The following is a 23210-nucleotide window of genomic DNA, read 5'->3' as shown; positions in this document are numbered from 1 at the left end:
TGTAATAAAATCTGTAATAGACACATGATCTGACATGTGTTGGTGTGTGCCCAGCCCAGGAGAGCTGATCCCGCTAAGTCAGAAGCCCCCGTATCCACACAGACGTCTTCAGCCTGTGAGCGAGAGGAACAGAAGGTGCCCGCTCCGTGCTGATGAGCCCACTAATCCGTCCACGGCCATTTACAACTTAAGTTTCATAGGCAATTTGTATTGGAGTGATGGACGAGGCTCCGGCTCATTACCCATGGTTACTACATCATCACATTGTATGAGTAGTGGGGGCAGATATATTTCATGCCTGCGCTGTGTATTGTATTACAGGGCCGCAGAGGACAGATGCCTACACTCTGCCGGGGATACAGATGGACATAATGAATATAACAGTAAAACAATGGCAGGGATAAACCACAGGCTCTGACTACGACTACCATGACCCAGGAAAGTATAAAGGAGGTGCAGTACAAGGGATGTTCTGCCAGTCTCCTACGTGATTGAGACATTTGATGTAGGAACATACGTAGAGTTTATAGAAGTTTCCTTTGGGTATCACACTGTTTGCCCATTTCCCTGGTGATCCACAAAAAGTTTAGCCAATATTTATAAATTGGCCTTTCCTGATCCATTGGTTTTATATTCTTTGGTAAGACTAGGCTTGGGGCAATCATGTATTTTATGGTTGTTTATTCATCTGAATTGGTAATATGTTGACTAGTGATAAATGTACCAAAGCCCGTGGGGTCATTGGGAGGGACAATCCTAGGATGAAAATGCTGCCGGAAGCTCTGTTGGCTTGTGGGTGTTAGTTCCTGGTATAAAAATATGGTTGAGGGGTGAACTTGAACTTCTGGCTGAATGTTGGGTGTGGCCATGTACATTGGGGGTTCGGGTCCCAGAACCCATACTTCAACCAGAAGTTTGTGTTCAGCATTGAGGTTCACCCACCAACCAGCTTTTCACACCCACCCAATGCTATAACGCACGATTGGTGGGTGCTAACCCTTTAAATGCAGAACCTATGGCAGCATTTTTCCCGAGGATTGTCCATCCTTGATGACATCACAATGCTTTGACAGTGGCATTTGAAGACCTGCGATAGGTACCAACACTGATCGTGGGTGTAAGCAGTGGGTCCGGGTGCCCACACACGACTTTTCTTCCCGATTTGGCCAAACCTGCTGAACCCATACCATCGTAGGTCCTCACTAATGTTGACCTGTTAGCTGACCTCTGGAACCATCACTCATCACAATTGTAGGGCTCCCAGGGATGGCTGAGCAGTGTACTCTATTCTCTATTTATTCAGGGGTACAAGGGATCTGTGGGAGTCCAAGCCCTCAGCGTATGAAAGAATGTTCAAAAAATAGAATTTCAGTCTTTCGGGAATGATAACTTCTCCAGCCATCGCTCCATACTGCCTATTACTCCCACGATAAACTCAACCCAAATTACGTCTCCTACAATTTGTACATTTGTGATTCTCCTGCACAAACTCTCATGTGTTCTAAATTAGTCCTTATCATTACAGTTACTTTTCTCCCTGCCAAACGCTCCCCCCCCCCTTCTCACAATTCAGTGGTTTGGTGAAATTGTTTATTCCAAGTACGAGTAAGTAGTGCATTCTGCTTTGACGGTTTTCTAATAAAACATTATCAGGTTTCAGCTTTAAGCCTCACCACCACCCCCAGGAGTCCGCAGCAGTTCCTTAAACTACTCTGTGTTAAACTTAAAAGTACCATCATATCCTGGGTGGAGCCTTGTTACAGAAAAAGCATTAAAAAAAAAAACCCTGCCTGTTACTGCACACAGGAGGAAGGAGCGAGGGGGGACGGGAGAAGCATGTTCTAGCAAGCTGCGAGACAAGGCCGTCAAGTTACACTGAGAGCAAGGCACAAGTCAAAGAAAACTTCTCAGAACTCATCTCAACTTTCAACTCGGGACCTTCGCTCAACACCTTGCCAAAATTTCCACTCTTATAGAGTGCGATGCAAATCACCGACTTTGCATAAACTTTTAGTTGGTCACGTTATGTTTTGCTCGACCTAGATGCTGGAGGACATCAGCTTGTCTCTGAACATGGACTTGTCCTTATGGACGGGGAGACGTTAGGAGTATTTAGGGGATGATCACCGAGCACCTGAAAATATCCTTAGTGTAGATTGGTCCAGCTGGGAAATTAAAAAAAAAGTTAGAAGGACGTGGTTGACCGTACGGAAATCCTCAAAAGTTTGATGTCAACAAGATCTGAATTTGAAAGCAGGAAACATGAAAATCCACTTGATGTTTTTGTTGCTAGATTTTCTCCATGTGGCCAAGTCGATGTCAACGTGCAAGGCGGTGGATATGGAAGAGGTGAAAAAACGGAGGATCGAAGCCATCAGAGGACAAATTCTTAGTAAATTAATGCTTACCGAGCCTCCGGATGTGGAGAGCGAAGAGATGACCGTCTCCGAAGAGATCCTCTCCGCTTACAATAGCACTTTGGAGGCAATTAAAGAGAAAACGGAGAAAGAGAAGCCGATGGTGGAAGGATATTACTCGGAGCAGGTGTTGAGAATTAACATGTTCAAAACAGGTAAGATCCAACACAACTTCTGACCGTGATATTACTGTATTTATTGTAGAGGTTTTTGTGATATCCGGTGTCGCTATCTGTTATAAGATTCAAGAGTCTACGAAGTCTTGGCTGTAGAAAAACCTATTTGTACCACCAAGTATCAACAGTTCATCTCTTACGACGCTGTTGGCCATCACTTTGGTGTTTGATGTACTTATGTGTGGAACCAAAATGTATACAACTTGGCAAAACAATTCTTCCATCTTGAAGGAGTTGTCTCATGAAAGATTGGTGGCATAGAATGGGACATCATTGTTAAATCACCGGGGCGCCGTTCTCGAGAATAAGGTGCTCGGTAAACAACTGTCCTTGATAGTAGTTCTTTGATGCTGCCTATAATAGTCCTTCATGGGGGTCACCCGAAAGAAGCTGACAAAGTAGTGATGGTGGACTTGAACCTTGTTTTAAAGATCTGAGATCCTTACTTAGCAGACACTGACAAGGTATCCCCCTTTAAGTTAATTTGTACCCATCCTGTAGTCATGTCCCCAGTACTTGGGTGTAAGTTGTGTTGACTGAATACAACAATCACAGCATTGTATACCGTTCATCGGAAACAATTTCAACATTTCAAATCCAAAAAGTGGCAGTGTTTCTGTGGGGGAACAATAAAAACCAGTTTTGCAGCTTACGGATGAAGGGGTTAACAGGCCAAATTGTAAGCACATTGCATGTTTTCCTGTCTGTCCTGTCACTGCTTCCATATCATCTCCTCTTCCTCTGGCTGCAGCCTCCACCACATCCCTACTCCAGATCTGTGACCCTGATCCTTCCCTTATCTCTCGCCATCCACCCTTCACTCCCTCACTCATCCTGCTCAGTCTCTCCTTGTCAGTCCTGTGTGTATTTGTCTCTAATTCGCTGTCATATCCTTCGTGTTCTTCGTCTCCGACCCCCTCTGTTTACCTTGTTCTCGACTCCATTACCCCCATTACAGCTCGGCTTCCTGTCAGCAATATCCACCTACATCTCGTGTGGTTCTCTGTGGTCCCTCATGGTCAATTCATATTGTTCCACCTTCTTTTGATGTATTTGCTGTCTTCCTTCTCGTCTCCTTTCTTTATTTCTCCTCCTTCATCCTCCTTGATCCCTCCATTTCTTTTTGTTACGTGAAAGCCATAGAAATCCCTTTTTTGGACCTTTTTTTATCATTTGTCATCATCACCTCTTCTTTATTCACCTCCAAGTTTTTACCATCTTCTGTTTCCATTCTCCTATTATGTACAATCTGGGGTCTTGACCTGTGGTATGTGTTCCCCGTGTCATGGGGTACGTGCGGTTTCTATGACATACCTTTACTAGGGTCATACTCTACTTTTTACAGGGAGTGCAGTGTATCGTCATAGCCCTAGTAGTACTTTGATGTACAGGCGGTCCCCTACTTAAGAACACCTGACTTACATACGACCCCTAGTTACAAACGGACCTCTGGATATAGGTAATTACTGTACTTTATCCTTAGGCTACAATAATCAGCTGTAACAGTTATCACCGGCGTCTGTAATGAAGCTTTAGTGTTACTCCTGGTTCTTATGACAATCCAACATTTTTAAAATCCAATTGTCACAGAGTCCAAAATAACTTTGGCTTCAGTTACAATTTTAAAATATACAGTTCCGACTTGCATACCAATTCAACTTAAGAACAAACCTACAGAACCGATCCTGTACGTAACCCGGGGACTTCCTGTATTCTGATTGACACTTTGTGTAGGTACAATGATACACGTTCTTATACCTTGGGCTCTCTCCTCTTCTGTACCTGATTATTGAACCCTCTATGTCGTCTGTTTTTAGTTCTTCTCGTTCTTGTTTTCACTTCAGCCTCATCCAACCCGTCCTTCTCACATCACTCATCACTCTGCACCTTCTAGCAGGTAATCTTACTGCGTGCATCTATTCTCTAGGTCCTTCTCATATTTTTTACTACAGACTTAATTTTTCACGTCCTTCTACTCACTTAAAAGGTCCCTATGGCTGTTGTTGGGCCCATCCCAAGGTGGATAACCCTTCCCGGTCTCCCCTTCTCTTACATTACTGTAAGTGTAAGTAAGGTGCTTGGAATGGGCTATTGGTAGCCATGCCGGGGAAAAAATCTGTCCATGTTGTCTCTGGTGTCAGATTTGGGAACCATAACGAGGTCCCCTTTCTTCTGTGTTAACCACCGTTCTACCTCTCGTTGATTCCAGGTCGCCTCCTCATTCGATCAGCTTTTCTTCTTCTGTTCCCATCTCCTGACTCCGCCCAATCTATCTATATTGTTGTCCCTCACATCATTCTTCTACCAATGGGGACAACACTGTACCCCTCTTATCTTATTCCTTAATAAGGTCTCATAAAGTCCTTATAAACACAAGAGAAAAGTCTTACCCAACAATTTTGGCAAGACTGGCCAACTATCTCCAAACTTTTCGCAACAATTGGAAAGAATTCTGGGGTATTTTTTTTTTTTTTATCACCCATTGGTTTTGTCTTTTTGGATACAAATTGCCACCAAAAGTTCCTGCAGCTCTTCTGAATCAAGCGGTACATGTATAAGAGGAATAGCCATCAACTCAACAAGAGAGTGGCCAACATCTACTGAAGGTGGACGGACATCTAGAAGTCCATCTTTTTATCTTCTCTGGATATTTCTCTTCTTCTTTCTCCTTAACCTCTTACCTTTACTTCTCTTCTCTGTTCTTTATAATTTTATATCTCTGTTTGACCTTCCTGATACCTTCATTCTCAAATTTCTTATTATTCGAAACTCTCTCTATGTCCCTCATACCTTGATTTTCCTCCATCCTGGCTTGTCCTGTCCTCCTCCTCGTCTTGTTTCTCTTCCATATCCTCCTAAAATCTCTGTTCTTCGCTTCTCCTCTGGTTTTCCCCTCGTATTCAGATCTCTATTCCATTTTCTTCAGTATTTCCTCATTCTTAGTTCCAGGACCTCTCTCCTGGTTCTCTCTTCCTCTCCACTTATTTTTTATTTTTTTTTGTGCAAGCTCGTGGCACATGACCAGGAAACGCACCGCCGCTGCTCTCGTCATTTACTACGTTACATGTCACATCGTGTGTAGAGCATTACTTGTACTCAGTCAGACATTTGAGTCACTGAATGATGACCGCCAACCAGGAGCACCAGACTGTGCGTTATAACCATGATCTCAGGTGACCTACGTTCTTCCCACCAATACTGGACCTCTATAATGAAGAAGTTGATGACAATGGGGCACATTTACTTACCCGGTCCTGTTGCGATCCAGTGGCGCCTTCTCCGACGAGTATTTGGGTCTTCCGGCGATTCACTAATGTCGTGCGCCCGATGTCCACCAGTTGTCGCTGCCAGAGTTCACCAATCTATCCTGGGTGCATGTAAGCGCGTGTTAAGCGACACATTTTTTTTTTTAAATACCGCGGCTTTTCCGAATCCGTCGGGTTTTCCGACGGCCACGCCCCCCCATTTCTGTGGCATGAATGCCGGCGCCGATGCGCCACAATCCGATTGCGTGCGCCAAAAACCCTGGGCAATTTGGCGCAAACCGATAGTTTTCGGGAAACCGGACGAAAAAGAGCGATTTGGACCCTTAGTAAATGAGCCCTAATGTTTAAGGATTTGAACAATTTTGGCAAGAACCTCATTTTGATGGCTTAGATGACTTAGGTAGAACGTCTCCAAACTGATAACTTGACCTGGTCTTGTGCAGTGTTGCCAGGATATAGAGGGACTACTGGTGAACCTACAATAGGGTTATGGTGGCCCAAGGTTCATTGATGTGCAGATGGAGAGAAGGCTAGACTTCAAGCTCACAATGAGGCACATATAACACAAATCATTGAATAGCTCAAAGAGTTTAACCAGGGAACATCATAACAAGCAGAGCAAGGTCCCTCACAAGGTCTTCCTGCCTTTCTCCGTCTCTCCATGTCTGGTCCAATGGAGCAGCCACTTCTCACAGACATGCAATAAAGCCCCAATTCAAGGTTACCCCCTCTCTTAGGTCATTGTAGCATGTGTCCATGATCCGAGGGTGGAGTCAAGCTGCCGTACTGAGGATAATTTAGCCTCAGGGTGCGTTCAGTTTTTCAGAAGCCAAAAGCAGTTATGGATCACAATGGGTGAGGACATATCATTAAGGGTTGTTACTCCTCTTTTTTTTCCACTCCTGCTTTGGACACCGAAAACTGCATCTGAAAAACTGAAAGTGTGAACACACCCTGAAAGACATGGACAGTTTGCCTGTTGGTAGTATGTGGTATTGCAGCTCCGTTCACTTCAATAGAGATGAGCTCCAATACCGGACTTTATCTATGGACTGGTGCGGTAGAGGCAGCCATGTATGTATAATCCTGTCCAGTCCCAGGTTACCTGCAGCAGACCCAACCTGCAGCATGTCTATGTATGCTGTGGGCTTCCCCCATCACGATGCAGAGGTTGGAAGCACCAGAAGATTTCCTGCATTTGCACCTGGCAAACCTCCATAAGTAGGCCATTTTTTTAAAAAAAAGTGTAGGGTTAGGGTTATATCCATTACTTTTATGTATGTGTCAAGCTGATGGCATGGGAGGATCTTTTAGCGAGGCATTGGACAACCATGAAAGATCTAAGAACTTGAGGAAATCTACCATCAAACATCATCATGATAAACCAGTGCCACTTACATATCCAGGCCCCGTGACACCACCGTGCGGTAATCTTATATTTGTTGGCCTCATTCATTCTATTATCAACTTTTAAAATTATGCTAATGAGTCAGAAGGGCTCTGGGATGCGTTATAAGAGCCCTTCCGTGCTGTAGCTTCACATGCTGTTAAACTGTCTCCTCATCCCTCTGCTCTCTCAGCATTTCCCCCTCCCTCAGCCTGATGTAGTGATGGGAAGTCCGGCTCTTTATAGTGAGTTGGATCATTATGCTGATGGCTCTCCTGGCTATTGAAGGGCTCCCTATGTAATTACATAGAAATTCATTTTCAGACACCCGTCCCCGCTCCACTTTTAACCCGAAAAGGGGCATGGCTCAAAAATAAGAGGAGGGGCTACTCGATTCGAGCTATTGGGTCTCTGCCAAGAACCGACTCCTATTGTTCACCATAAAGAGTCGGCTTTCGTTCGCGAATGACCCATCACGAGCCCGATGTAATCTCACATGATGCGAGGGGGACGTACTTCTGCACAGCATAACAGCCTGTGAAGCTACAAACACAATGTAGTGAGTTTCTCGGACCAAACTTTCTCATGGGTAACATGTAAATTCCACAAGGATTCTGAATTATGATATTCCTTCCCTCTCAATCCCCATCAGTGGCTCCACACGCAGACGCAATAGACGCAGCAGACGCAATATTGTCAGCAGAAATTTTTTTACTGCACCGTATAATGGGAAAAGTTGAAATGGGAATGAGATGACGCTCTGGATCCTCCCTCCTGGAATGTATCTTCTGCAGATATGACAACAGTATCTGCCTGTGTGCAGCGCGGATGCCCAAGCAATGAGTCAAACTGTGATGAGATTATTTTTACACTTCGGGTGTTTGCGTCAGGGAACTGTATAATCGCTGGAACCTGCTTTAGAGGAAAATCAGCCGAGCGCTCGCGTAGCAACATCTCCTTTTTATTTAAGGAGGGGGAACCTGGGAATAGTAAACTATTTATTTGACTGTCTGTCTGAGCCCCCATTGCCCCCTATCCCATAGGGCTTCAGACTATGAAGCGATTGTTACCGAGACTTCCCAAACCGCCCTCATTATAAACACACGGGAGCTGCCGTCTGATCCACACCTGAAACATGAGCCCGTCTGGAGCGCACGTGTGGAGCCGGCACGACCCTACTGAGCCACCTCAGTCCCGAGGACCAACACATCAAAGATGAAGTTGGATTTTGGGAAGGTTTCATGCGTTTCGAAGTAAGACGACGATGTATCCAAGGAGGGAAGTAACTTGTCGCCATCAAACTTACCGAAATGTTATAATACTGGCACCGGCGGCAACTTTAGGCTCTAGAGGAATAACATTCACGTGTGACATTGTGGTCGCATCCGAGGACTTTGACCGGTGGCTCATCTTCTGTGCATGGAGGGGTCTCAGAGCTTGTTGGATTTTGTGTCCCATCTTTTTATTATTGAAATGATCAAATAGTGATAAGTGAACTCACTTAAGTTCGAGTCCAGCGGAGTTCAGGCCAGTACACAAATTAAAAATCATCTTTAGGGTCCGGGTTTGGTACCGGACCACAACCCTAGTAATACCCTAGTGTTCACTGTTTTAATGATTGATGCATGGCATACATGCTAGCACTGATGTTCCGCCATGTTGGGGAGGATCAGCGCTCCCCAATGACATCATGGGGAGTGCCGGGCCCTTCCTAAAATATTGAACCAGGCACCAGTAACACCCAAAATCCGTGCTGTCAAATGATCGGTGCACGCTGGTACTTATGTACCAGCCATTTTGGGGAGGATCGGCGCTCACCATGACCTTCTGGGGAGTACTGATCCTCCCCAAAATGGCTGCCATGCAACATTCCGCCATGTAATTCCCGGCACACATGCACCAGAGTCAATAGAAGGGCGATTGAGTCGGACCCAGACTTTTAATGAAGTCCGGAGTCGGGATCGGGAGACCCTATAAGGCAAAACCCAAACTCCATTGTTTCGAGTCTGATCTTCTCTAATATCTAAATTTCCATCAAACTTTGCAGAAACCTTTCGTCCAGCGGGAGAACATGATTGTGATCTCTCTGTATTTTGGGATATTCCCTCTGGCTGGTGTGTAGAGATGTAGCTGCTGGGACTCACTCTTCCACCTCTGCCAAGAGTTTCTGTGTAATGTGACTCCTCATTCAGCTTTTTGTCAGTCTTGGTAGCAAGAAGGAATTCAGCAACAATTTTAATTTTAAAGCAGATCAGAAGGGAAGTAGAGGGGGATGATAAGAGCCAAAGTAAGCGGAGAAGGAATCACTTTCCTCTGATATAATATATGACAACGTTTATTGTACTCAGTTTTACTACTGGTTTATGTTTAAGTTTGTTGAAAATTTACCAACAAGTAATAAGCAGTTACATCCAAGAAGGGATTTACATGAGGGGCACAAGGCACAGCTGTCTGGTTACCAGGTTTAGGCACCTAATTTGTCCATAAAAATCATAGAACAAAATATCCTAAAGGGAACTGAACCAACTACGAGAAGAGATGTGTTTGAGAAGATCGTAAATTCACATTTCTAGGGAAAACATTTTCCAGGAACAAATCTTTAAATCCTCCCCGGACATTAGAGGCCGATGGAAATGAAGGTTTCTGGAACAGTCAGGAGGGGGAAGGGCTCTTGAGCAATATTTCCTATATTCCTAAATGTATGAATAGACTGTGAGGAACTTTAATAACTGATATTGCAGTGTAAGTGTCCGTGACTATTATAGATCAGAAGCAAAAATTGCCGTGCCAGGGTCAGACTGGCACCTGAAGCTGGCACAGGGCAATGTAACATCCATCATGATAAACCAGGGACCCTTACTCGTAGATCCGGGCACCGGGACTTTGGTAATATTCTCATATTTGTTACCCATGGCCTCCGTCCTTCCAAAGTTAACTTTTCATATTATGCTAATGAAGCAGAAGAGCTCTGGAGGGTGTTATCAGATTCCCCTCCATGCTGTAACTTCACAGGCTGTTACACTGTTTCGGAGCACTTCTCTATTCCAGCTTCAGTAGGAGCCCCACCAGTCAGGAGAGAGGAGGTCCTGGTGAAGCCTCCAGAGGTAGAGACTCTCCATAGCTACTCTCAGGCCAAGCTGATTGATCAAGCTTCTGAATTAGAATCCCCCGCAACTATTTAAGGGTTGTCCTATAAATGTAACCTATCCACTATACAGAGGATAAGCTACAGATAGCTGAGGGTCCGACCACGTAGAAGTGAATGAAGGTGAATAGTTGGCCACAGAACTGCAGCTTTTAAAAGGGTTCTCCACTTCACAGGAAAGGGGATAACTTGCTGATCGGGACCCCCACGGATCGTGAGCACATTGAGACCCCGTCGTACCCCCAAATGAAGAGAGCAGCCGTTCTTCCCCCGTTCTTGGAACCCATCACTGAGACCCCATCGATCAGCAAGTTATTCCGTGTCCTATAGAGAGGGGCTAACTGGTTTGTCCCTGGGGTATGGGGGTGGGGTATTTAAAAACTGGGTTTTAATGCCAGACATTCGCTTTAATGCGAGATGAACAGTTTCTCATTTAGAGGAATAACATAATGGGGCTCATTTACTAAGGGGCCGAATCGCCGGGTTTCCCGAATATTACCGGTTTGCGTAGTTTTTCCCTGAATTGCCCCAGGGTTTTTGGCGCACGCGATCGGATTGTGCCGCATCAGCGCCGGCTTGCATGCGACGGAAATCAGGGGGGCGTGGCCGTCGGAAAACCCGTCGGATTCGTAAAAAACACGGAATTTAAAAAAGAATTTGTGTCGCTTGACATGCACTCACAAGCACCGGGAAGAGAAAGGTGAAATCCGGCGGACCTCGGTGCAACAGCGACACCTGCAGGATATCGGGCGCACGACTTAAGTGAATCCCGGCAGAACCTGAAACCTCGTCGGAGAATGCGCTGCTGGATCGCAACTGAACCAGGTAAGTAAATGAGCCCCAATGTCGTTGTAAATTTCCATCTTTATGATATTTTACTTAGGTGGTGGTCCCATCAGCAGTGAAGCCTGTATAAAGGGCTGGTGGAGTCCAGATATCTCTGAGACCAAGTCCTAGAAAATCTCCGACCTTTATCTTCTGATCCACATGGCCTAATGGATAAGGCGTCTGTTTTTTCGGACCGCAAATTAGAGGGTTTGAGTTGCTTCGTTGTTGAGGATGTGCTAGGACTTTGTCTCACTGATGACTACTATGGACATAAGAGTAACTGGAGAAGATCAAAGTTCTGCGCGGCACTGGTAAGGGAGGCAGCGCGTGGGTCACAGATGATCATTTTTCTTACAAAATGCAGAATTTTGGAGCATCTGTGCAGCAGGAGAAGACGTATCTGCCACATATACAATTCCCATGAAGACTTCTAGGCTCCAGGCAGGAATAAGATCAAAGGGACTGTAGACCCTACGGCAAAATCTAACGCATCTCCTCTTCTACTTTCTGTTCTTTGTCAGGGTTATTGAGTGGGCGGAGCGGCGGAGTCTGCGGGCAGATAGTCCTGGTGGTGGGCGCATAGACCTGGTCTAAGGCACGGGAACACATTCCTCCATAGACATCAATGATCTCTTTGTGGAGATGTTTGTCGAAACACCAGCCGCTCCCTGCCCCCTGACCAAAAAGAAACAATGCGAAAATAAATCAGGAATCCACTGAGCTGTTTAGTGTTTGTGATCTATAAATATCGCGGTAGTCAGAGCTGGCACAATATCTATCCCTTCTTTACCTCTTAGAAGGTGACTTCCTATAAGTCATTGCCCGAGACGAGGGATTGTGCCAAACCAGTTCCATCTGTTACACAGGTTTTGCTCCTCATCAGAGCAGTGAAAGTCGCCCACTGACGTAGAGATGAGCGGCTCCGATGGTCGGATCGAGTTCTGACATCCGACCTAGACATGTCGCATTGGTGGCCCAACAGCCCATCCGGCAAATTGACATCCTTGATAACTAGCCATGGCTGTGATTGGCCAGAGGTCTCCATCTTTAGAAACATATTGAAACTTTATTCACTAAGTATTTTGGGGAAATGATTTAACTCATTTTCTCAACTTTGTGAAATAAGATTTTAAATCTTAATGGAAATCTACCATCAAAGTCCATCATGATAAACCAGGGGGACACCCCCTGGCCAATCACAGCCCTGGCTAGTTGCTACGGGCATCAGTTTGCCGGATTGGCTGTCAGGTGGACACCCCCTGGCCAATCACAGCCCTGGCTAGTTGCTAGGGGCGTCAATTTGCCGGATTGGCTGTCAGGTGGACACCCCCTGGCCAATCACAGCCGCGGCTAGTTGCCAGGGTTTGCCGGATTGGCTATTTGGCTGCCAATCCGGCAATACGTCTGGGTCAGGTGGCTGAAGCCAAACGCCTCCATGGGGTCGGCTCATCTCTCATAGGGAGGCGTCTTGGACGGTCGCACTTGAAGCCGAGTTTTCCATTTTCCACTAAGACACTTTGTTGAATTATTTTCCCATGATGAGTGGAGAAAGTTTCCATACGTCTCTAAAGATGATGATCCCCAGGAGACACATCCCCCTCGAAGACGTTCTACTGTCCTTGGCTGGAGACATATATGAAGTTTTTGTTTCAGACGTTGCGGCAGTTTTTTGATTGGATCGAAAAGGGACGGACTTATATTTCTCCTTCCTTCTAAATCCACTCCAGACTTTGCAGGAAAATACGGAGACAGGGAAATAGAAGGGACACGGGCAGCAGTCACATCATCTGATCCAAAAACATCTTTATTCTCGTGGCAGCACCAGACAGAAACACGGAGACGCACGGGGTTAACCACAGAGGAAATTGCTGGAAACAAACAAACCTGCAGCGATTAAAGTGGATTGGAATCTTTACAAATTCTCTCTAATTTGTGTGTAAAATCCACCACAAGTCAATTATTTCTCCAGCTTCTCAGTGTACTTACCCGCTCTGGCTCCCTGGTCCTGTGTCACGCTGGTACTTCCAGTGTTTTGGCACCTGCACGCGGCTGGAGCTGTTTGGGGAGGTCACTGGACCCACTTTGCTCAATCCTTGGCCTGTTTGGACCTTGGGATGTCATGTGGTCTGAGGAGGCCACGGATTGGCTGAACCCCCCTGTCACACTTCCAGCCAGGTGCAGGAGCTGAAGACGGGAAGTACCGCTGCAAAGCTGGAACCATGCAAGAAGTTGGGAAATACAGCTACCCAAACATCTTCATCCTGTAATTCTTAGTTCACTGTCACACTGCAGCGTCATCACTGTTTATCTTCAAGCTTCTTACTTTATTGGTTAGAGGAACCCTGAAACAAATCTGTGCAGCATGGAGGAGCAGTCTGCTGTATAGCAGGATGTCAGATAGGACTTTGTAAGACCACTACACAGCAGGGTCTAATCACAAGTCTCTGTCACAGATCCCGACACATTGGAATAAAATGGACCCTATGGGGCACTTTGGGGGTCATTTACTAAGGGCCCGATTCGCGTTTTCCCGATGTGTTACCCGAATATTTCCGATTTGCGCCGATTTCCCCTGAATTGCCCCGGCGCTGGCATGCACGCGACGGAAATGGGGGGGGGGGGGGGATTGACCGAACGAAAACCCGACGGATTCGGAAAAACAGCTGCATTTAAAAAAAAAAAAAATGTCGCGAAACTTGCACTTACCTTCACTAGGAATAGGCCGGTGAACTTCAGTGCATTCCGGGGAACTTCAGCGCAGCAGCGACACCTGGTGGATGGCGGAGGAACTACCTTAGTGAATCGCCAGAAGACCCGAATCCACCGCAGAGAACGCGCCGCTGGATCGCGAATGGACCGGGTAAGTAAATCTGCCCCATTGTGTCTATTGGGTGATGGATCGGTCACCCTTTGTATTCTCCTCCCTCAACATGTCCAACTCTTTGCCAAAAAGAATCATGTCATGTACAGACAACTTTCTGAAGTTCATTTTTTCCTTCTATCCGGTTAAATCTTAAAGGAAATCTACCATCAAAATCCATCCTGAAAAATCACGGACACTTACCACAGTCCCGGTGCCTGGATTTATTAGTATCTTCTTATATTTGTTGTCCATGGCCTCCTTATTTCTAAAATCAACTTTTTAAATTATGCTAATGAGCCTAAAGATCTCTGGGGGCTTTACCAGAGCCTTTTCGTGCTGCAGCTTCACGGGCTGTTACAATGTGCAGGAACACTCCCCCTTCCTCTGCTGCAGTGAGATCATATAAGGGAGAGGGAGACAGTGTGAGCTTGTGGAGCATGGAGGGGCTCTGGTAATGCCCCCCGGAGCCCTTCAGGCTCATTAGCATACTTTTTCAAGTTGAATCTAGAAGGAAGGAGATTATGGATAAGAAATATAAGAAGATAGCACAGTCCCGGTGCCTGGATCTAGGAGTAATGTCCCTGGTTTATCTGGATGGAGTGTGATGGTCGGTGCCTCTGGTAGCACAAGGTTTCCCTTCAGGACTTGTTCTATGGCTGATGCCGGGATTAAGGCTCCATCACCGACGTCCTGACTAATCAAGGATGGAAAATAAGAAGCGAAACCTCCTTGAATCAACTCAATCTTTTTCCACATTGAGCCGGATGGAAGAGAAAAGAGAAAATCACCTGCTTAACCCCATCCCTGCCGCTCTGCTGCCGGCGCCGTCTCCATCTTGTGCTGTCTCTTATTTAGAGACTAAAAAGTTTAGAAACTGAGAGATTTGTGGATTTTCAGTCTAATTGTAGAGAATGTGAATCGGCTGCGGATTGTTACAATGTGTCCCCTTCACAATGCAGTCATTATGGTGATCAGCGGAGATCCGGCCAATCATAACCCTGGGGAATGGCGAGGATTGTGATTGAGGAAGCCGTACCGTGCCTCAGCTGCTGCATCTCCTCATCCGCCTGTTTCTACACATTCATCTCTTATAGTGGGACGTCCGAGCAGAGGACCCATAACCTAAGGCTACAGCCAGGCCCTCAGCCATGATATGTAATGTGTAGTATTAGACCCTTCACATGGGGATAAGTCAGGTCTAATCTGCATATTATAGAGCAGGAGGAGCTGTGTGTATTGTACATCGTGACCCCGATTTATTAATAGTGAGGTAATTATTGAATACTGGCTCACCGGGGGGTATTTATCAGGGCCAGTGGTGTAGAAGCCCTAAAATAATCGCTTGTTGATACCACTTGCAATTTTTTCCCCTTCCCACCACCTCTGCACCAGGGGGGCATGGAGGAATGTGAAGATCGGCAGACAGCATGTTATAGAGCAGGAGGAGCTGATCAGATTGTACATAGTGTCCTATCTGCAGGCAGCATGTTATAGAGCAGGAGGAGCTGAGCAGATTGTACATAGTGTTCTATCTGCAGACAGCATGTTATAGAGAAGATTGTATATAGTGTCCTATCTGCAGGCAGCATGTTATAGAGCAGGAGGAGCTGAGCAGATTGTACATAGTGTCCTATCTGCAGGCAGCATGTTATAGAGCAGGAGGAGCTGATCAGATTGTACATAGTGTCCTATCTGCAGGCAGCATGTTATAGAGCAGGAGGAGCTGAGCAGAATGTACATAGTGTCCTATCTGCAGGCAGCATGTTATAGAGCAGGAGGAGCTGAGCAGATTGTACATAGTGTCCTATCTGCAGGCAGCATGTTATAGAGCAGGAGGAGCTGAGCAGATTGTACATAGTGTCCTATCTGCAGGCAGCATGTTATAGAGCAGGAGGAGCTGAGCAGAATGTACATAGTGTCCTATCTGCAGGCAGCATGTTATAGAGAAGGAGGGGCTGAGCAGATTGTACATAGTGTCCTATCAGCAGGCAGCATGTTATAGAGCAGGAGGAGCTGAGCAGAATGTATATAGTATCCTATCTGCAGGCAGCATGTTATAGAGCAGGAGGAGCTGAGCAGAATGTACATAGTGTCCTATCTGCAGGCAGCATCTTATAGAGCAGGAGGAGCTGAGCAGATTGTACATAGTGTCCTATCTGCAGGCAGCATGTTATAGAGCAGGAGGAGCTGAGCAGATTTTACATAGTGTCCTATCAGCAGGCAGCATGTTATAGAGCAGGAGGAGCTGAGCAGAATGTATATAGTATCCTATCTGCAGGCAGCATCTTATAGAGCAGGAGGAGCTGAGCAGATTGTACATAGTGTCCTATCTGCAGACAGCATGTTATAGAGCAGGAGGAGCTGAGCAGATTTTACATAGTGTCCTATCTGCAGGCAGGATGTTATAGAGCAGCAGGAGATGAGCAGATTGTACATAGTGTCCTATCTGCAGGCAGCATGTTATAGAGCAGGAGGAGCTGAGCAGAACATCTAATTCACAGTGGACTTGTGTACCGGTGCCCAGTTTGGCAGAGTTGCATTCAGAATTCATGTTGTATTATATTATCTTCTATTTATAATGTAACATTAATGTCCGGATTTCTCTGTTCTTTATACAGATGATAAGACGAAATATGTTTTGACCTTTAACGCATCTATGGCAAAGGAGGTTGTGGAAAGTCCGGACTTACTGCACAATGCGGAGCTGCGCATGTATCGGAAGAAAGATAAATACATGGATCATCAAAATGAGATCAGATTGGAGCTGTACAGGGTAAGCCGGGGGATGGGGGTTATCACTGTTACCATGGCGATTAGGACGGCTCTAGCATTACCAGTGCTGGACCTCATAACCTAGTTGAAGTTATGTCCCCCAGGAAATAATGGCCCACTGTTGGTTACAAACCAAATTATTTTGTGTGTAACCCATGGACAACTTCCTCAAAACTCAATGTCCATCACTTTGACCAGAACTTAATCCATGAATACCTCCCATGGTCAACACCATCTGAATCCTGGACCCACCACCTCCTCGGTAGGAAAGATTGCTTTAACCTAAACATTGCCGTAAAATTATGGCGCCTGCTCCTGCGGGATTTGTTGCTGGTTGAAAGTTTTGGTGAGATATCTTCCTTGTATCCGCTATATGCAAATCTACTCGTATGAATGTCGGAAAAATCGGTAAGAATCAGGAAAGAATTTTTTCTACTTGGGGTTTTTCTCCATAACTCAATGGCCGTTCTTCATCACTGCAGGTTTGTAGTTCGGGACGTTATTTCCAGCTCACAGTCTGTGGTTACATTGCGAGTCGGCCTCGAGTTTGTTGGATCCACCAGTTGAAAGTATTAGTAGACCCAGTTCTGGCCTCTGAATTGGATTTTCTTCTGCTTTATCTCTGGGGTCCAGGATTGAGTTAGAGGTTACTGTAGATTTATCAGAGGATCTTCTGGTGGTCCAGTCCAAGAGCACACAAAACATGAAGCCAATCGTCTTCAAGCTCCATCTACTGTGGTACGAACATGAAGTCATCCGATTCTGGCTCCATCTACTGTGCTCGAATAGATGATCTTGCATGGTCCTGGTCCATCTACTGTGCTCGAATAGATGATTGGTCCTGGTCCCTCTACTGTGTTGTGCTGGGCCTGAATGGATGATCTTGCATGGTCCTGGTCCCTCTACTGTGTTGTGCTGGGCCTGAATGGATGATCTTGCATGGTCCTGGTCCCTCTACTGTGTTGTGCTGGGCCTGAATAGATGATCTTGCATGGTCCTGATCCATCTACTGTGTTGTGCTGGGCCTGAATAGATGATCTTACATGGTCCTGGTCCCTCTACTGTGTTGTGCTGGGCCTGAATAGATGATCTTGCATTGTCCTGGTCCCTCTACTGTGTTGTGCTGGGCCTGAATAGATGATCTTGCATGGTCCTGGTCCATCTACTGTGTTGTGCTGGGCCTGAATAGATGATCTTACATGGTCCTGGTCCCTCTACTGTGTTGTGCTGGGCCTGAATAGATGATCTTGCATTGTCCTGGTCCCTCTACTGTGTTGTGCTGGGCCTGAATGGATGATCTTGCATGGTCCTGGTCCCTCTACTGTGTTGTGCTGGGCCTGAATGGATGATCTTGCATGGTCCTGGTCCATCTACTGTGTTGTGCTGGGCCTGAATGGATGATCTTGCATGGTCCTGGTCCCTCTACTGTGTTGTGCTGGGCCTGAATGGATGATCTTGCATGGTCCTGGTCCCTCTACTGTGTTGTGCTGGGCCTGAATGGATGATCTTGCATGGTCCTGGTCCCTCTACTGTGTTGTGCTGGGCCTGAATGGATGATCTTGCATGGTTCTGGTCCCTCTACTGTGTTGTGCTGGGCCTGAATGGATGATCTTGCATGGACCTGCTATCTCCAGGGTTTGTTGGATCTACCAGTTAATAGTGGACGCAGTTCCAGCCTCTGCATTGGGTTGTCTTCTGCTGTTCCTCTGGGGTCCAGGATTGAGTTAGAGATTGGGCTAAACGGAGGATCCTCTGGTACGAACATGAAGTCATCTGATTCTGGCTCCACCTACTGTGCCCGAATAGATGATCTTGCATGGTCCTGGTCCATCTACTGTGTTGTGCTGGGCCTGAATGGATGATCTTGCATGGTCCTGTTGTCTTCAAAGCACCGATCATAGGTAGATGGCCTCTCCTGTGGCCATAATAAATTGAGTGTTTTCTTCCTTCTTCTGGGTTTATATAGTTTCTATAAACGGGTCGAACTTGTTGAGCTTTTAGGGTTTTCCTGGAAACAAGGTCTCCTTACCCTGCTTCATCTCCTGGTTTCTGCGTTGCACCAGAACTTATGATCCTGGTGCTGACAGCATGGGGGAAGTGTATGGAGTCACAGGACCCCCTTTGGCCAGTCAGTGGCCTCCTTGGAAAATTGGACCTCACTTCATCCTACGCCACGAGTGATGTTCTGTGGTTTCGAAGAGGCAAATGATTGACTGAAAGGACGTGGGAACCAGGAGCTGGTGCCGAGCAAATGCCCTTTTTTTGCCCACCTGTCCCCCCTGTACGTTTTACAAGATTTCTGGAAAACACTGTTTACTCTTTCCTTCAACCCACTAACACCTTAAAAATAATCTGAGATCAGGTCTACCTATGGGCTGAGAAGTCTTACACAGATTAAACATTTTTGAGGGACTTTTAACCGGCTCTAAATTCCCCCCACAACTAAAATAGTCATGGTGTAGGCTGCTACATACCGGACATAACTTTCCTATTTCCCATTGTTGAGTCAATTTTGAGAAATTCAGTTTTTATCTTTATGCAAATTAACTTGGCATTGAAAGTAGAAAGTGGGGCACCAGCAGACATGGCCCCTCCCCTAGTGCACTGAGAAACTCTTTTGCATAATGCATGATGAAATTAGTTTTTGTTGCACCCATGAAAGACCTGTCACTTATTCCCTCCCACAGGTAGAAAGCAACGCGTCCTCTCGATTCCTGGACAGTAGGTTTGTCTTCCCAGGAAGTCCCGGGGAGTGGTTGTCATTTGATGTCACTGAGACCGTGAGGTGGTGGCTGAGCCGACCAGGTGAGACATTGGTCACAAAGATCTGTTTCTGAAGAGTGTCCACCATCTGTCCCTCCAAGACTCCTTCTAATTTCCAGGGCTCATCCACTTTCTTCTTCCGTCTTGATTTGGGCCTTTTTTTGTGTTTATGGTAAATTTTGTAGCTCCATTGGAAGGATTACCCTGGTAGCTGGAAGTCTTCTTAGTGGACCCTGATAGCAATGCCCCATTTACTGCTCAATGGGGGTCCTACGATTATGGAAGCTTTTGTTAATCATGTGACGTCTATTATAATCACATCTGTTCACTAGTGGATTATAATATAGGCGGCCTGGAGGTCAAATCTTCTAGGAGGCCCATGGCCACCCAAACCACCCACCAAATTCTATACTGAGAAGGACCTTCACCCATGAAATCATCATATATCTGTTCTTGCTCTCAATGTACACAAGAGCCATTTCAGGACCTTTCAGGTCCTAAAACCACAGATTGAAGATCGGCAGAAGGGACTAGTCCTCCATTCCCCAAGAAATGATTCTAGTATCATATGTAGGAAGTGACTCCAGACTTGTAGGGGCCATCGCAGTCCTAATGCACCCCTACCTACCTTATAATGTATTATTTATAGTGTGGATCTCTTCATATGCTGAAATGTCGCTTCTTGGGTCTCCTTTAAGGTTTCTAGGTTCCAACTCTCTAATTGCATCACCCTCAAGTTACACCCCAGCCAGTGTACACCTTCAGTAGTTGTCCGCTGCATGAGCTTTGGTTGACAACCCTTCTTCTCGACTCTGCCGTACACATACATGCCTGGTTTGGTCAAGGGTGCAAGTTTTTGTCAGAGGATGTAGGGTTCTACCCTGAGATCAAAGAGATGTTAAAATATAACAGCATTCCCCCAACATTTCAGTATGGAGGATGTCTTGAAATTGCCCAGACTGCCGATATATTGATGAGATATCGATATATAAAGATGCACTTAAACACGCAGATCATCATCTCTTCCACTAGTAATGTCTGTGCCTGTTCTCTCTACAGGAGCCAACGAGAGCTTCAAGCTCCAAGAACCTTGTTCCTGCAATGGCCCCGAGAGTGAGATCCAGGTGAAAATAGGGGGTAAGTAAAGAAAGGGCAAAAACCCCAAACATAACATAAATATTTTCAAGATCATCCCACATCAAGTGGTAAATACTCATTTTCATGTTTTATTCCAGGTTTTTCCGACACGCGGGGCGACATGCAGGTTCTCAGCGACAATGCGGAACAAAGTCCTTACCTGCTTATTACATACACCCCAAAGGGGAGGGTTGAAGAGGGACCCAGCAGCCGCAGAAAGCGAGGGGTGGACGAAGAATATTGTCGCACGTAAGTATAGGACTTGCTCGGCATCAATAGCGTATCCAGCGTGGAGAAAGAGGGCCCCAGACCACTGATGTGTAGCCGCCATCTTTGAATGGAGAAGTGGTCTTACAAGCAATGATGAACCTATTCCCGCAGATTTGAAGAAAGCCCCACTCATGTCCCTGGGTGTATGGATGAAATATAGGTTGGGGGGTCCTATATTTTCAGCAATTGAAAATAGTTCTGATTGCAACCATCACCGGGTTATGCCCAGATCGTCCTCAAGTGACCGTACCATAAGAGTTGACATACATGATGGACATTTGGCCTGAATTTGGGGAGATAGTAGAATAGTTATCACACAGTTGTCGCAGGATTTCATTGGTTTAACCTCATCTATTTAATTTGCAGGAATAGCGGCAAAAACTGCTGCGTAAAACCGCTCTACATTAACTTCCGTAAGGACCTTGGGTGGAAGTGGATTCACGAACCTAAAGGCTACGAAGCTAGTTATTGTCTGGGGAACTGTCCCTTTATCTGGAGCATGGACAAGCAGTACAGCCGGGTAAGTATGAGGACATCACAGTTACATAGGACTTCGGTCTGTATGTACTCATGCAAGAGGACAGATATTTTGAAGGGTATGAGACTGAGAAAAGACAAGAGCCCATATAGTGTAGAAGGAGACCACCAGGGAAGTAAACTGAGAGTGCAGGAACACCAGACCCAGACAATCTAGGGCAGTGATGGCGAACCTTTTAGAGATCGAGTGCCCAAACTGAGACCCAAAAACCACTAGCTTTTCCTAAAGTGCCAACACGGCAATTTAGGCAGTAACAAACTTATTGCTACCAGAATCTTTGAGCTCCAGTCCGACACCTTTTCACTCTTCGAACAGGGATGCCTCCGAATGTCACCAGTGCCATAGGTTCGCCACCACTGATCTAGGGGGCTATAAGTTATCTCTACTCCAAATGACGAGACTATAAACAAGCCGTAGTTCGGAGACCTGGTACAGACCTAGTATTGGTGTCCAGTGGCTCCAGGTAGCACCACACATAGCACCTGACCCTCCCTACACCGGCAGTAGGACAGGGCTAATACTTGACTCTACTTGTTTCAGGTCCTGTCCCTCTACAACCAAAACAATCCAGGAGCATCCATCTCTCCATGCTGCGTGCCCGATGTCTTAGATCCCCTCCCGATCATCTACTATGTTGGTCGAACACCAAAGGTGGAGAAACTGTCGAAGATGGTGGTACGATCCTGTCAGTGTAGCTGAGACTCGTGAATCAAGATCAAAGGTTAAGAAAACAACGTGGTACTGGACTCTCCCGCTACACATACTTTAGTCAGAATGACCTGTGGTCAACACTTGTCCTCACCCTTCACCCCTCTGTATTTGAAACTAATGCCTGGGGCCAAAGGTCAACAGTGGAGTATCTCCTGCAAGTCAAAGGTCATCAAAGACTCTTTTTTTTTTTTAAACCGGGCGTCTTGGCAATGGTTCCCGTACTGCGGCGATAGTCTACCTCCATCAACCCATGTATGAGAGGTGACAATGAACTGCCTCTCGAAAACTCAACAAGGACTAGACCGACCATACTCAAGGAAGGATCCTCATGTATCAATTAGGAAACACAGGACTGTAGATTGTTCTACAAAACTCACATGGGCCATAGGACTAAGAGCACCACACACTGCCATTAATGGCCCATGAGTTTCCTGCCCTCATTGCGGCCATCAAGAACAAGTCAACTTCCAACAAACGTCTCCAATACTGCCAACCCTCTAGTTCTCACCAGACGTCCCTTCCCAAACTTCATAACTATATATGTACACATTTATATGAAATAATGCCATATTTGATGCTGTTGTATATAAATAGAGGTGTACAGGTACAGCAAGTCCTGCCTCAACACAAGTCATGGCACCTTGGATAGAAGAAAGTAACCTGGATAGAGAAGCAGAACTTCTTCTTCATCCTGACTTACCCCAAGTAGGACACTCATCACTGATCAATATAAAGGGAACCTCAGAAGAAGGCTGACCATGGTGACCATCATATACCCCTCCTCAGAATGATTTGTTATGTCTGATGATGAGTCCAGAAGATATTGGGCTGTCACGATATTGGGTGGTCTTAGCCTTGCTTGGACACTTGGCTCCTTAGGGTTGCAGTCTTTCGAGGAGATATTGACATTAGTCTATCCCTTTTTGTTAGTAGGGTC

General features: G+C 46.0%; 1 protein-coding gene across 1 annotated transcript; it reads left to right on the top strand.

Annotated features, from left to right (window-relative positions):
• The first annotated feature begins 1780 nt into the window (after nucleotides 1-1780).
• On the top strand, nucleotides 1781-23006 carry TGFB1 (transforming growth factor beta 1). The gene is made up of 7 exons (XM_072125802.1): nucleotides 1781-2572; nucleotides 16701-16855; nucleotides 19542-19659; nucleotides 20677-20754; nucleotides 20853-21003; nucleotides 21391-21544; nucleotides 22103-23006. The coding sequence occupies exons 1-7, from the start codon at nucleotides 2263-2265 to the stop codon at nucleotides 22259-22261; spliced, it is 1125 nt and encodes a 374-aa protein (XP_071981903.1). The 5' UTR covers nucleotides 1781-2262; the 3' UTR covers nucleotides 22262-23006.
• The last annotated feature ends 204 nt before the right edge of the window (nucleotides 23007-23210 follow it).

This window comes from Engystomops pustulosus, chromosome 9, assembly GCF_040894005.1.
Source record: "Engystomops pustulosus chromosome 9, aEngPut4.maternal, whole genome shotgun sequence".
Taxonomy (NCBI): domain Eukaryota; kingdom Metazoa; phylum Chordata; class Amphibia; order Anura; family Leptodactylidae; genus Engystomops; species Engystomops pustulosus.
The sequence above is the reverse complement of the archived record's forward strand: the minus strand, read 5'-3'. Positions and strand labels throughout refer to the sequence as shown.

What these genes read in the sequence shown, in the direction of transcription:
- TGFB1 (XM_072125802.1), top strand. Translation starts at nt 2,263, where the DNA reads ATGAAAATCCACTTGATGTTTTTGTTGCTAGATTTTCTCCATGTGGCC. An exon ending in AATTAACATGTTCAAAACAG is followed by an intron (nt 2,573 to 16,700) that starts GTAAGATCCAAC and finishes TTCTTTATACAG; the next exon opens with ATGATAAGACGAAATATGTT. An exon ending in GTGGTGGCTGAGCCGACCAG is followed by an intron (nt 19,660 to 20,676) that starts GTGAGACATTGG and finishes TTCTCTCTACAG; the next exon opens with GAGCCAACGAGAGCTTCAAG.